The sequence below is a fragment of the Spermophilus citellus genome, assembly GCF_964194105.1.
Source record: "Spermophilus citellus genome assembly, chromosome: 14".
Classification (NCBI taxonomy): Eukaryota; Metazoa; Chordata; class Mammalia; order Rodentia; family Sciuridae; genus Spermophilus; species Spermophilus citellus.
This window is the reverse complement of record NC_138194.1, coordinates 42,517,440-42,533,348: the sequence shown is the minus strand read 5'-3', so window position 1 is coordinate 42,533,348 and position 15,909 is coordinate 42,517,440. Positions and strand designations below refer to the sequence as shown.

At 36.5% G+C, this 15,909-nt stretch overlaps 1 protein-coding gene across 9 annotated transcripts in view; it reads left to right on the top strand.

The window, feature by feature from the left end:
* NCOA2 (nuclear receptor coactivator 2) overlaps positions 1-15,909 on the top strand; it is a 259,126-nt gene that overhangs the window by 225,693 nt on the left and 17,524 nt on the right. For 8 of the 9 annotated variants that reach the window (XM_081266684.1, XM_081266681.1, XM_081266687.1 and 5 more), the window contains 4 exons: positions 2,115-2,325; positions 4,611-4,817; positions 7,618-7,833; positions 10,057-10,186. In XM_081266684.1, coding sequence (XP_081122810.1) covers positions 2,115-2,325; positions 4,611-4,817; positions 7,618-7,833; positions 10,057-10,186 — 764 coding nt within the window. The remainder of the gene's footprint in view (positions 1-2,114; positions 2,326-4,610; positions 4,818-7,617; positions 7,834-10,056; positions 10,187-15,909) is intronic. The other variant, XM_081266688.1, reaches the window with a different exon arrangement.

Here is a 15,909-nt window from a genome sequence, read left to right as displayed (position 1 = left end):
AATGTTTACCACATGTTCTTATGGAACTTTTTTTTTTTTTTTTATGAAATTGTAGGATTTTCCCTGAGAAAATTTAGTTGATCCTGGGAAGATTATTTTTTAATTAAGTGTTAATGTAATAAAAGGAACTCATCTTGTTGACTGAATGCACAACTACTTGCAGGCACTGTCCTTGGAGGGTAATAAATGTACAGAAAGTATTAATTCATTCATACCTATGTATTTGGCAAATCATAATAAAGATAGATTTATAGTAAGATCACTTTACATATGTGTGAGTTTTGGCCACCATTCAGCTCAATGAGTGTATGCCCCAGCTGAGTGATTACCAGGTGGGTGACTTAAGTTTGCTGGGGTTTGGTTCCCTTGTGGCTTTGATAGCATGAACTTATGGGCTTTTTAAATGCAACATAGCCCCTACCTGAACTATTTCATTTGGGTCTTGGTCAAAGAAACAGTCATATCCTGCAACCCTGAAAGATGCTAACTTTGGATCTGACCCTTATCTAAGACATAACACTTTGATAGAGAGGAAATACCCCATTCTTTTGTTAAAAATGGGTGTCAAGAAATTGATCTTGTAATTTCTTTAACAGTACATTAAGAATTCCTTGGAAAATAGGTCTCTTAAGTTTATTGCTAAGCTAGTTGTTTCTGAGAAGAATCAAATAAAATGTAACCTCAGACTGTCCTTCATAACTTGAGAAAGATATCCAGTCAAAAGATATCTTATGTAGATATAACATTTGCCATAAATTGCAATGATCCTAGCAAATCCCAGGTCCACAAGGAAGATAGAAATTGTATGTAGGATGAAGATATAATCCTTTCTGCTTATAAGTACAACTCATTATCACAACATGTATGGCATGTGTTTTGATTCTTCAGTATAGAGGAAAAGGCTAGTCATGGTCAAGGATTCAAAGTCCATCCAGACTTTATAGAAGCTGCCTGACTTGCATTTCTCTCTACCTATCAAGAAAATCATTCTTGACCACTTTTTGTCAATGGAAGGTAATCCTAGCCTTAACTCAGCTGTTTTTACATGTAATTACAATCTAATATTAAATAATTCATATATAGATAGGTTTTAGTGAAAAGAATATCTATGAAATCAGTTTAATTTCTCAGAAGAAGAAAAGTACCGGGTATAAAACATTGGTGATGCTTGCCTTACTACTTTAATGTTGGTAATTGAAATTGAATTTAAAAGGAAGGAGCCCTAAGAAACATGTCTGTGGCTTCTGTAAAATCAATAAGTGCTGTGTTTGGGAGTGACCAGTTTTTATCTTGCTTCCCTACATTTTGTCACCTAAACTGGTGAATGACAGAGAAAGCCACTGTCATTCAAAACTGAAAGTGCAAGCAGGAAAAAGTATCACTTAAATTGAAAGAGCAATGCCTAGCTAGTTGATAGTTACTTCACATTCCTTTTGCAACTGCTTCCCACCTGCCCCACCCTTACTTGGGTAGAAAGTTCTAAATAGAAATGACCATTTTCTAAATACTGATTTACAGTGCAAATTTGGATCACATTTATATTAGTTTTTTGTTCTTATTATTTCTTAGGGAGACTTAACCACAAACCTTGTCCTAAACTATAAGTTATTTAGTCCACTCATAATTAATTGGAAATATATATTCTCATAGATTATTAGCATTAAAAAAGAGGGAATTTGGGGCTGGGGATATGGCTCAAGTAGTAGCGTGCTCGCCTAGCATGCATGATGCACTGGGTTCGATTCTCAGCGCCACATTAAAAAAATAAAATAAAGATATTGTGTCCACCTAAAACTAAAAAATAAATATTAAAAAAAGAGGGAATTTATAAATTGCCAATGAATCATAATGTGGTAAGAGATCTTTCTAATTCAGCCATCTCTCTCTTTTTAGATGAGGGAATTCAGGACTGAGAGATTAAATTATTTGTCCTTTATTAATTTATTTTTTAAAAAGACAGTGAGTTACCTATTAGGCCTGATATTCACGTACACTTGTGTCTTCTCTTTGGCCAAGGTAACTTGCACCAGTTCAGTCTGTGATTGCAAATGGGCCTGGGTGCCCACTCTTAGAATAGGCCTGGGTAAACTCAGAATTCTGTTTGTTGACTACAGCCTGGCAGTGAGCTGGACAACTTGGAGGAGATTTTGGATGATTTGCAGAATAGTCAATTACCACAGCTTTTCCCAGACACAAGGCCAGGCGCCCCTGCTGGATCAGTTGACAAGCAAGCCATCATCAATGACCTCATGCAACTCACAGCTGAAAACAGCCCTGTTACACCTATTGGAGCCCAGAAAACAGCATTGCGAATTTCACAGAGCAGTAAGTATGAGATATTGCTGGTTTTGCCAAGAAATTCCCACATGTAATCACTATCAGAAACAGAGGTTATTGAAGTCTGATACAAATAGCTTAGTCACTTCAAGGTTTTTGTGATCGAATAGCACCATCTACTGTCCCAGTCTTTCAGAAACAGTATTCAAAGTGGAGTCTGGTGAATGTGGCTCTGTGACATTCTCTCGTGGGAAATTTAATCAACATGGTGCATGTTGTGAGACTGACCAACATTAACCAGTTTCCTCAACTGATTGTCATTTTTTCCTTCATTTCAGTAACTACCTTCAGATAGTGAATTTTAAAATAAGAATTTAAGTATTTTATTAATACACAACTGAATACTTAGAATATAGAAAATTAGGAAGCTATACTGACTTGGGAATAATATACTATTAAGAAAAATTCTTTAAGTGTGCAAGTTATATATGATTGCACACATTAAACATATATATAAGACTGCACACATTAAACATATCTTACCCTGTCCTTTAGGAATCCTCATATAAACATGTTTGACATGGAACTTTCTAAGCATATTTTAAATTTGATTTATTTGTTATTTATAAAATCCATTTTATCTTTGAATTTTATAAGATGAGGATAACTATTTACCATGAACACTTAGATTACCAATCTGTTAGTATCTGAAGTTATCTGATAGTTCTGAATAGAAGAAAATGTTTTTTCTGCTGCAAAACTGTAATTGATAAAACAATAAATAACCTCTTTAATGTTGGTGAACAAAATGTCTTTTTTCCTTTTCAAATAGTTTAACCTAATGCCTAAGTTTTGTTCTCAAGTCAGAAATGGCAACCATTAGCCAAATCACAGAATATCTTTAATTATTAAATCTTTTCTCAAGTGATTCTTGACCACTGGTAAACCAAAGGAAAAATTAGTTTTTGTAAGTTATTTCTCAAACCTGCCTACTTTGGGGGGAATGGAGGTTTTGGGGGAATGGAGGAATGGAGGGGAGATTCCAGAAAGCCAAAGAATTGAAATGTAGACAAGAAACTTACTAGATAGTTTCTACTCAGTAGCCAGTAGAAATAATGAAGGCCACTTGGGGATTCATGGCTCTGCCTCTTTGTTACTCCTAATGGTATTCAGATTATTAAATGGAAACCAGACAACTAACCCTGAGGAAACCATGGTTAAGCACGTACATAATTTCCATTCCCAGACTTAATTTTTCTAAATATTTCTACTGTGAATTGTTAAGAGCTTACTCTTTATTTGTCCTATTTTAGACTGTGTTCATATAATTTAGAGAAAATAAAGTACTTGATATTATCTAATAAATCAGCTCTATAAATTGTAATTTATATTATCTTAGTATTTTAAAAGCTTAATAGCACTGTTATCAAATTACAGGTTGTCTGTGTGATACTAATATTATGCTTAGTACACAGTAAACTCTTGTGAACTATCCAGGCATGGTAATCATCCCTATAATCCCAACAGTTCAGGAGGCCGAGGCAGGAAGATTGCAAGTTTGAGGCCAGCCTCAGTAACTTAACAAAGCTTTGTCTCAAAAAAAATAAAATAAAATAAAAAATAAAAGGACTGATGATGTGTCTCAGTGGTCAAGCACCCCTGGGTTCAATCCCCAGTACAAGGAAGAAAAAAAAAAATCCTGTGACTAACATAAAAATCATTTCAAATCTAAATGGGTCCAGAATCTAAAGAAGCTATAAATAAATTTTAATTTAATTCTGCTTCAGGTAACATAGTTTACACTTAAAGATTTTTAACTTCCAATGGCAGTATCCATTTTTAATTTAATTCTAATCCTAGGAAACTCCAGTTAAGAAATGATATTCTAACTTCCAATACATGTGTGTGGGGGTTTGGTGCTTTTTACAAGAGATGTTTTATAACTTCTCTGCTGTGAAAAAAAAAAAACAATACTTCTAAGATTGAATTACATACATGGGAAAAAAACACATTAATGGTTTACTTAGAAAGCATAGTTGAATATTAAAAGTCACTATTGGGAAGAAAAATATATGACCAATGTGGTTTTTTTTCCCCTTTTTTGCAAGCTCATCAAGAATTTTTAGAGGCTTATTGATTATTAGATCACATGTCTATATTTTGGTGCTGCATTTATATTTTGTCTGTGTATTTGTCTTTGCTGTAGGTAGTTGGTCCCTGGCATGCATCTCCTTGTTATTTTACAGACAGCATTTTCCCTAAACACTACTACTGTTAATATTCTTTTCCATTATCTTATATTAACCTTCAATTTTCATTTGTTTTCTCCTTAGCTTTTAATAACCCACGACCAGGGCAACTGGGCAGGTTATTGCCAAACCAGAATTTACCACTTGACATCACATTGCAGAGCCCAACTGGTGCTGGACCTTTCCCACCAATCAGAAACAATAGTCCCTACTCAGTGATACCTCAGCCAGGAATGATGGGTAACCAAGGGATGATAGGAAACCAAGGAAACTTAGGGAACAGTAGCACAGGTAAGGGCTCAAATGCACTGTTACTTTATTGGTATTATTTAACTTAATGATGTATTTATCCACATCAAACTAGTAGACTTTTTCCAGGAACTTGTTAGAAACAAACATGGGAAAGTAAGGAAATTCTACAAATTTTAAGTGGCATACTAGAAACCATTCTAGTGAGCTACCCATTTTTTTTCCTATGATTGTTCTTTGATGAGGATTCTGATCACTTATATAGCCTAAGTTTATTTCACTTCTATCTCAGTTACTCTTCTAGACATTGTAGAGTATGTGTAAATTAGTGACTGCTAGCTTCCAGTGATAATCTACTGATAGCCCCAAAACTTTTTACTAATTGGTGATTTGTGCTTAGAAAATTTCATAATGAAAGTTTAAAATTCAACCAGCATTTCATAATTCTAGGTGATCCATTTCTTACTCAGAAAAATATAAATTAAAACCCAAGAACTTTAGCCAGACTTGGTGGCACATGCCTATATACCCAGTCTCTCAGGAAGCTGAGCAGGAGGATCATTGAGCCCACAAGTTTGAGACCATCCTGGACAACACAACCAGACTCTGTCTTAAAAAATATATATATACACGCACATGAACTTCTAACTAGTAATATAGAAGTATGCCTGGCCTGCCTAATAATAACTTTCAGATCTGGGGTCCATTTCTCAAGATATAGGAAGTTGCCTGTGATCTGGTTTATACCTTCATCTGCTATAATTTCAGGTATCTGCCAAATTGCTCAGGCACATTTCCTAAGTAATAGTCACCGTCACAGGTGCAGCTCTTGCAGCAGCCATATTCCTTGACTGCCACCAATTCAGACCTAAAATCATTGCAGCAGCACTGATGGCTATTGCCACCACATCCTAATCATCTATTCATTACAGCTATTGGAGAATGCCAACTTTCCTAAAGAAAACCTCTCTACGTAATTTTTTCCTTTGTCTCAATGAGATACTCGACAAAAAGAAAGAAATAGATACTAGAAAAAGAATCTAGAGTGCTGGTGTTTTAATTCTTGGTATTTTTAGCCTAGTTTGCAATCCTTTTTTATGTCATCTATACATTATAATTGCCTATACCTACATATTATAATTAACTGAATGTAAGTGTTCCACTTAAGAGGAAAAGATAGGTTTTTTAAACTTGTTATTGGTAAGTAATTCATGGGAACCTTGAATTGTAATGTATTAAAGTAGTTTATTCATTCAACTACTTATTTATTTGTTGCCCACTATCTGCACCTGACACTGACTACTTCATTCATGTGCATATTTTATAGAAACAGTGTTATATTCATTTTGTTATTTTCAAGATGAATAAATATTGATTCATAAAAATAAGATGTTAACTTACATAAAATTCTAGAGGAGAAAAGAAGCCTGTGATTTATTAAGGGTGGCTCCTTATCAGCAAAGTACAAGAAGTTTTGAGTTGTTGAAGGACTCTTAAAATCTAGGCAGCCTGAAAATCACTGGTGTACAAGCTATAAGAATCATATGATGTCCTCATCCTGCTTCCAAAAACAAACCAACCAACAAACTTAAATGGACTACTCCAGTTATCACTGCATTGGTATTGTTGAATTGTGGATGATTTTCCCTTCTGCTTTCTAGTCTTTTTATAATTGTAATATTGTTTTGATAGTAGATATTTTTAGAAAAACATAATATTTTCTCCTACAATATCATTGTATAGTTTAAATTATCATTGTATAGCTTAAATATAACTTAAAATGTTTTTAAAATAAGTATTAACATTGAAATCTAGCTAATTGCCCTTCACCCTTGATCATCCTCAGAACATCTCTCATTTCACAAGAAACAGCCCATACATGTTCTCTCCACTAGTTAAATACACCCAATTGTCGGTTGTTTAATCACAAAGTAAATGAAAGTAAGCCATGTATTTGAAAGCAAAACCTTTACGTACGCATCATTAAACATTTCAAAACAAAGAGACATCATTTGGAGGTTTTCCCCTTCAGAATGTCAAGTCTTTGCCAGTGTTTGGTCATTGCCAGCATCCCAGGGGCCAGGATAGAACAGACACCACCAGATCCTGCTTGCCCACGCTGTGCTCCTTTTGTTGTACATGCTCAAATAACTTAAATTTTCAAGTGTAAAAGGATGTTTACAAATCTACCTATCCCATTCTAGATATGTCTCATCAGGAATATAATGATCCAGGTACATTGTATAAGTAGGAGTTCCCTTATCTTGTTTATGAAGAATTAGAGTAAATACCAGAAAGATTCAATTCCCCATTATTTAGAGGCTGCACTTGATGAATTTTGAAGTTTACCAAATTCTAATACTCTGAAAGGGATTCAAGAATTCAGAAATCTTATAAGAATTAGGGGATGTTCTCTGTGATTCTGGTTTACAGGGTATTGATTTGATTATCGGATTCTACCTTGTTTCCCTTAGCCTCACCTCCCTTTTGGAAAGTGAAGCATTGACGTGTGTGTCAGCTAATGTGATTCACTTCCTCAGGAAGGAAGTTGGGGTTATCCACTTGCCACAGCACCTGTTTCTAAATACATATGGGAACAATTTTAACAGCTTTTTTGAACTATAATGAGTGGCAAGTTCATGTTTTGAAAACTTTGTAGTAATTGCCCATTCTTATTTCTTAGCCAAGAGCCCCATGTCTGCCCCAATGAGGGTGTTAGCTATCAGGCTCTCTGTGGTTCACAGAATGGCTGTTTTATAAAGAGTAGGATCATCTGGTGTTTGTACATGCTGAGCATGTTTTCAGTTACTACATCTCTCAGCTTTCTTTGGCTTGCGTGCAGGAATGATCAGTAGTAATACTTCCCGGCCCACCATGCCATCTGGGGAATGGGCACCGCAGAGTGCTGCAGTAAGAGTCACCTGTGCTCCTACCACCAGTGCCATGAACCGGCCAATCCAAGGGGGTATGATTCGGAACCCAACAACCAGCATCCCCATGAGACCCAACAGCCAGCCTGGCCAAAGACAGATGCTTCAGTCTCAGGTCATGAATATAGGTAAGGTAGTCCATTGGTCTTTGCTTTTAGTTTGCATGCTTTCTTAGCAGGGAATATCAGCTCTATAAGTTCTTCAAGACTTGATCTTGGATTGCAGTTTGATTGCATGTGATCCTGCTGTGTAAAACAATCATAAGTGGGATTTTGCTGGAACTCTGGGTAGACTCATGGACTCTTCAAATGTTTTCCAGTAATGTAAGAAAACTGAATACCTTTGTGATCTTTTATTTTCATTAAAGTATCTAACTTCAGCTTTGGGGAGAAACAGGAAGTCATACTATAAACTATATGTATATAATTTATTATATATAATATATGTATATTATATATATATTATAAAATATTTTTAAAATAAAGAAATAGTTCAATGGTCTAGCTCTAGTTTCTAATTAACTTCATGGTCATCAGAATCTTCTCAGGAACTTAAAATGAGGATCCTGGGCCACTGCCTTAGGCTATTAAGTCACTCTCCCAGGTCCTCCCTAAAGACACAGGATCTCAGAACATAGCCAAGAATGTGAGGATCACCAGTATTCTATCTGGAAACAATTCATATGTTGTTAAAATTGATGGTGTGATAGATTATATCAACCAGTTTTTGTGACATGTCCAACATAGACAAATCATACTATAAAGTCAGTAGAGTCTGCCTAGGCTAGTGTCTAGTAGGCTGCCTAGGGCTGGGGTAAGGGGAAATGGGGAGTAATTCCTAATGTAGGGGGTATTCTTTTTAGAGGAATGAAAATGTTCTAAAATTGATAGTGGTGATGGTTATACAACTCTGAATATACTGACACCCATTGAATTTTATTCTTTAAAAGTGTGGAATTTTGTGGTATATAAATTATGTCAATTGCTATTTAAAAGTTAATGGCCTGTGCCACTCCTACTTGAAATTATTTTCATAATAATTAAATTATTAATCTTCTTGTATATTAGCATAATTTAGATAAGTCAGTATTTATGTGTTTTTCATATATTTACATGTTTCATGATAAATAAAAAGTAAAGTCATTCAGAAAGATGCCAGGATTTTTTTGACAAATCAACACAGAATTCTCATCATAACTCTGGCATCAGTTTTCTTACATAGTGACTTAATTGCTCAGCACATTTTTGCTTACTTCTGAAAGATGGCATTCATATTGTCTTTCTACATTGGATGTTCTCAAAGCAATGAGTGGTTCTCACACATAAGTTCTTATCATTTAATGGTTGCATTAAAAAGTGCTAAAACACCCAGGTTTCTATATAAAATTAGAATGAGAAATTTAAGAGATTAACTGATTTTAAAATAATAATAATACTTATATCCAGAAATTTAATTTATTCTCAGTCTTCACTAAAGGACATCTTGCTGTAGAGCTTGAAATAGAGCTTTGTAAACATTATTTTATAATTGAATTTTTTTGATTTTTAACAAACTCAAGCCATGAACTCATCAGAAAATTGTTGTAATGGATATTAGGTCTACAGATAGTGATAATCTTATAATTAAAAACTCATAACATCCATTATATGGAAAGCACCTAAAGGAAATTCTGAGAGAGAGCAGGTTGAGTTGTCTGGCCTCCCTTCTACTCTGCCCTGATTCCGGTGGAAGAGCTAACCCAAGTACAGTTAGCAAAAATTTAGGTACAAGTGGTCTAGACCAGCACTTATGTCTTAAAAGTATGGTCCAGCACCCCAGTGCCTTTCAGGGTATACACAGAGCCAAAACTGTCTTCATTGTAACACACAGTCATGTTTGCCTTCTTTACTTTCATCTTATCATAAATGTTCAGTAGAGTTTTTCAAAAGTTCCATGCCATATGACATGGCAGATGGTGGGCTATGGAAGTGAATGGGAGGTTCGACATCTCTAGATGTTTTTAACATTTTTCATTTTTAAATATTGATTATATTGATATGTAATTGATTTACCTTTATGATTTTTAGATGATTAATGCTTTTCTGTTTCCCAATTTCAGTTTACAATTCATTAAATATCAATAAAACAAATATGAACCAAATCTTTTTATGGGGGGGTACCAGGGATTGAACTCAGGGACACTCGACCACTGAGCCACATCTCCAGCCTTATTTCATATTTAATTAGAGACAGAGTCTCACTGAGTTGCTACTATAGTGCTTCATTATATTTTATTATATATCATATAGCAAAAATAGATCCTTCTTACAAGATGTAAAGTATCTGAGGTTTTTTTCTTCTTCCTCTTTTAGGGCCATCTGAACTAGAAATGAACATGGGGGGACCTCAGTACAGCCAACAACAGGCTCCTCCAAATCAGACTGCCCCATGGCCTGAAAGCATCCTGCCGATAGACCAGGCATCTTTTGCCAGCCAAAACAGGTAAGTCCTAAGCTCCAGGAGAGCCATGAGAGTAATGGCTTTTGGGTTCTGTAAGTTATTACAGACCTGTGCCTGAAGTAAATTCCTTCTGAATAGTGATGCCTGACCAGTTTTTGTTTATTTATACCATATCCTCTACTGGGTAGGGAATAAAAGGGAGAAGAAAGTGAAAAACTCTGCAAGTCCTACAATGTGCCATTAAACAAGTGACAATTTATTTATTTTTATTTTTTTTTAATATTTAATTTTTAATTTTCAGTGGACACAACATCTTTGTATGTGGTGCTAAGGATCGATCCCAGGCCGCACGCATACCAGGCGAGCGTGCTACCGCTTAAGCCACATCCCCAGCCCCACAAGTGACAATTTAGTTGAAAATAAATATATATGCTGCCTCTGTAATAGAAGGTAATGTGCAGCATAAATGCTATAAGAGAAATCAACCATGTTTCCAGAGCTCATCCAGCTGGGGTGTTTGGGAGAGGTTTCAGAGTCTTGTAAAAAGAGAAGGATTTGAGAAGGCAGGGGTGACGGGCCAGTGGAACTGGCAAAAACAGCATCTCAGAGGTCCAGAGCTTGTAGAAGCAATAAAAAAATGTTTAGAATAACAGGAGATCATCTCATTGTATGTTTATGTTTACCACAATAAAAAAAATTCAGTATCTATAGCCACATCAATGTTTATAACAGCTCAATTCACAATAGCAAAGCCCTTCAACAGATGAATGATTAAAGAAAATGTGGTATATTCACAATGGAATATTACTCAGCCATCTAAAGAAAAATGGAATTATGGATGGAACTAGAGACTATCATGTTAATATGGATGGAACTAAAGACTGTCATGCTAAGTAAAATAAGCCAGTTCCAAAAAACCAAAGGATGAATGTTCTCTCTTATATGTGGATGCTAACATACAGTAACAGATAGGGAATAGAAATTCATTGGATTAGACAAAGCGAAATGGGCAGGGTGGGAATAGGAAACATAGTAGAATGAATGGGACATAACTTTCCTATGTTCAAATATGAATACACCACCAGTGAAATGCCACATCATGTACAACCACAAGAATGGGATCCTAATTAGAGTAAGTTATACTCCATGTATGTATAGTATGACAAAATACACTGTACTGTCATGTATATCTAAAAAGAACAAATTTTTTTAAAAAGAATAAATTTTTTAAAATACTCAAAGTCAGTCTCAAAAGGTTTGCCTAGAAGAATAGATTAGTAATAGATTGATAGAAGGTCGTAAATACCAAACTTTGAAGAATTCAGATTTTTTTCACTAAGCTGTCAAAAGAGACTTGAAAAAAGAAAATGATCAGATTTGTTGGAGTTTTGTTCAGGTATTGTTTCTTGGTACATGATCTTTTCAAAATGCTTTTGAAATGTTCTTTGTCTTTGCTGCATTATAGTTTCACTACTCTGAATAAGCCCTGGCTGGCTTTATTTATTTATTTAGCCTGCTTTGTATTTGATTTGTGTTGGGTTTTACATATCTGTAGATTCACATTTTTCATCAGTTGTAGAAAGTTTTTAGCAATCTTCTTTCTATATATTGCCCTTCCTCCATTGTCTGTATTCTTTGTTTCTGTGATTCTGATAAGACATGATATGCTTTCTCTTTCTGCATTATATATTTTTTAATTCTACCCTCTATTTCTTAATTTACGTTCTTTTCATCTTTCTCTACTACATTCAGGATAGTGTATTCATAATTATATGCTTGCTCACTAATTATCTTTTTAGCTATATTTAATCCAATTATATCTTTTGTCTTTAAAAATTCTATTTGTTCATTTTTCATGTTCTCTTATTGCTTGCTTATTTTTGGTTTGACATCTTTAATACCTTTAGACATATATTCATAGTTATTTTCTAAAGATCTATTAATTTCAATATCCAGATTTCTTGGGGTTCTAAATTGACCTGGAAGCCTGTTTCCCTGAGTATTTTGATTCTCTTTCACTGGGTATTCATAATTGGTCTTGGTCAATGAAATGCCCAGAGTCTGAATTGAGGATGCTCTTCATGAGAGAAGTTTTGTGTTGGGTTTTGCTAGGGGGAGTCAGTCACTCCCTTGGGTCTCTCTCTCTTTTTTTTTTTTTTTTTTTTATTTTTATTGTTGGTTGCCCTTGGGTCTCTTTCAGATTCCCTCAACTCAATCCAGCAGTCTCAGGTTAGCTTTTGTAATGTAGACATCTTTGCAATAGCCCAGTTCCCCAGCTCTCTTCTACTTTATGGATAAAACAGCACCTGTTGGGGCTGGGGATGTGGCTCAAGCGGTAGCGCGCTCGCCTGGCATGCGTGCGGCCCGGGTTCGATCCTCAGCACCACATACCAACAAAGATGTTGTGTCCGCCGAGAACTAAAAATAAATATTAAAAATTCTCTCTCTCTCTCTCCTCTCTCTTTTAAAAAAAAATAAAAATAAAAATAAAAAAATAAAACAGCACCTGTCACCAGTGGCTTAGGAGATGCTCAAGTTTCAGTGTATAGGTTTGTATTTGCCCCTTTGAGAATGATGCCCTGCAAATCTAGTATCACACTTGTGTTGTATGCATGACCTCTTTGTTTTATAGCAGTGCACTCAAAGCAGAAGTTCCACAGGTGACCTTGAGGCATAAGTGATAATGTTCCTCATACAGGGACGGAAGAGCAGAGGTAAACTGATTGAGGCAGAGAGATCAGTTTGTTTGGAGCCTAAGCAGTAGGCAGTGAGGGAACTTAAAGAATGTAGGCAATGTTTTTAGTGAGGCAACTTGTTAGAAATCATACAGTTTGAAGATTATTGGAGCCAGGTATGGTGGGTGCTTGCCTGCAATCCCACCAACTAGAGAAGTTGAGGCACAAGTTCAAGGCTAGCCTGGGCAGTTGGTGAGGCCCTGTCTCAAAATAAAAATTATAAAGGGCTGGAGATGTAGTTCAGTGGTAGAGTGCCCCTGAGTTCAATCCCCAGTACCAAAAAACAAAAGATTATTACTGGAGAGAGTTGACCTGGAAGCTCTATTAAGAGTTGGGATCAGAGACTCTGAGAGGACCTTTCTGCAGACTACATATTTTGTCCTTTGGGGGTTATTTGAAAACTGAAATCATGTAATATTGTTACCAAATCCACAAAAGGCAATAAGGTCCTGAAATATCTTAAGGATGGAATGTATTTCCAGAGCTGCTTATTTGTTTTTTAAATGCGGGTTTTGAACTGAGTCCTGCTTAAGAATAATGCTTTCATCCCAGTTGCCATTGCACAGCCTCAGAATTCCTGTGTTGGGCTCTTTTACTTTCTGTATTTTAAGTGGGTAAAAAGAGATTAAGAGCTTTCAATGAAGTTTCAAAAAGAGGGGTAAAAACATATTGTGTGTATGTGTGTTTAGCAAAAAGGAATGTGGTCCCAGCAGTAGAATATGGGACAAAAAATTAACAAAAGTTAACTTCAGATTAACTTCACTCAAAAATAGATTAGGGAGGGGCTGCAGATATAACTCAGTAGTAGAGCATTTGCCTGGTATGTGAGGGGCCCTGGGTTCAATGCCCAATGCCAAGGAGGAAAAAAACTAAAAATAGGTTAAAGCAGCAGATAGCTATCATAGGAGAGAAAGAAGGAAAAGTGCTTCCTAGCTGCAGTCCATCCATGTAGGGGGAGAAGCAGAAGGCTAGTCTTTCAAACCTTACTGTGTCCAGGAACCACCTCTGAGGGCTCATTGAAATGCAGCTTCTGAATCACCAGGACTGAATGGGGTCCAGGATTCTGCATTTCTGACAAGACCCCAGGTGATAACCACTCCACTGCTACTCCCGCTGCACTTTAAGTGAAATCCAGGCCACAGAGGAAGAACCACAGTCACCTGGAGAACTAGGTGGCTTGGCTCATAGCTGGTGGCCTAGAGCAGCAGGCCAAGAGCTTCAGGGAGACTGTCATAGTTGTTGGACTTGGAGGCAGTGCGTCCAGATATTTGATTCTCATTTCAGGACTCAGATCCATGAGTTGGCTTCTTCTAGGTGTGCTTATTGGATAGAAAACTATTTCTATGGAAACTAGTACAGGATAAATGTCAACAGAGGGTTATATCAGTGCAGCTTCTGAAGAAACAGAAGTCAAAAATTATAAAATATATCTGGAAGAAAAGATACTTTCAGGTGTCACTCACCTAGCTTCTCAGGCTTAAGAATTTGGTGAAAAGCCAACATCCATTCTTTTTTTTTTTAAAGAGAGAGAGAATATTTTATTTTATTTATTTATTTATTTTTTGGCGGACACAACATCTTTGTTTTTTGTATGTGGTGCTGAGGATTGAACCCGGGCCACACGCATGCCAGGCGAGCACCATACCACTTGAGCCACATCCCCAGCCCCCAACATCCATTCTTGACTGACTGGAACTTTTTCACAAGACTCGCCACTTCCAGCTCTTGGGAAGTTGCACTGGGGGAGACCCCTTGCTTCACTTCCATGACACAGTTGGATGCTTTCTCCCTCACTGCCACATCTCTAAAAACCCTCCTGCTCCCAAAGTGTAGCAAGAGAGCAATAATCTAATATGATCATGGATGTATTTAAAGACTTAAGAACAATATTGACTGTAAATGAAAAACAAGAGGGACTGTCAGAAACTTACAATGTAAGCCAAGCTGTCATAGCAAGAGCCATGCGGTGATAAGAAGAGGGCAGAGGTGTGAGCCTTCACAGCACTCATTTTTTTTTTTTTTTTGAAGGAGGGGTGCAGTTACTGGGGATTGAACTTGGGGGCACTCAACCACTGAGCCATATCCCCAGCCCTGTTTTATATTTTATTTAGAGACAGGGTCTCACTGAGTTGCTTAGCATCTTGCTTTTGCTGAGGCTGGCTTTGAACACACGATCCTCCTGTCTCAGCCTCTTGAGCTGCTGGGATTACAGGCATGCACCACCATGCCTGCCCCTTCACAGCACTCTTGAATACAGTGCCACAGAGCCAGTTACGATGCCTTGGAGGAGCCTAGGGCTGGGGACAACAGGTGAAGTATGGCATTGAGGGGACACTGAACTACACAACTTTCTCCTAAAATTACCTAGAGCTAGATGGAGGACACAGATTGTATGCTGACACACTTGCTATCACTGTTTGAAATTAATTATTGGTTTCATTGCCCAGCACTTCAATATTTTAGGGTTCTAGGTCAAAAGAGCATACCAAATTAACTGGAAAAACATAGCATATTTAGAGAGATAACATGATCCCTCCTTGATAAATGTATTCTCACTTTTTGAAGAATTGAGTTTGCTTATTTATAAACCTTTATATTCTCCAGAACACCTTATAGTAGCTCTAAGAGTACAAAATAGACTTTCTGTAAAATACAGGTATCATGTCCCCCCTTAATATTAAAGTAACTCAGAAGCTTTTTTTAAAAAACCACTCTAGCCAAGCACATTGGTATATACCTGTAATCCCAACAACTCCAGAAGGCTAAGACAGAAGGATTAGCAACTTACCAAGACTCTGTCTCAAAAAATTAAAAGGCTTAGGGTGTGGTTCGTTTGTAGAGTGCCCCTACGTTCAATCCCCAATACCAAAAGATAGCAAGAGAGAAAATTTCCAGACTCCATCCAGTCTGTCCCACACTGGTCATCATACCCTCCTGTAGAAAAAGACTGTGAAGTTAATTAGTGCTTCTTACTGAAGTTCAGGAAAGTATAGAACATGCTGGAGGAGTCCGTGTGCATTTGTGGAAGTA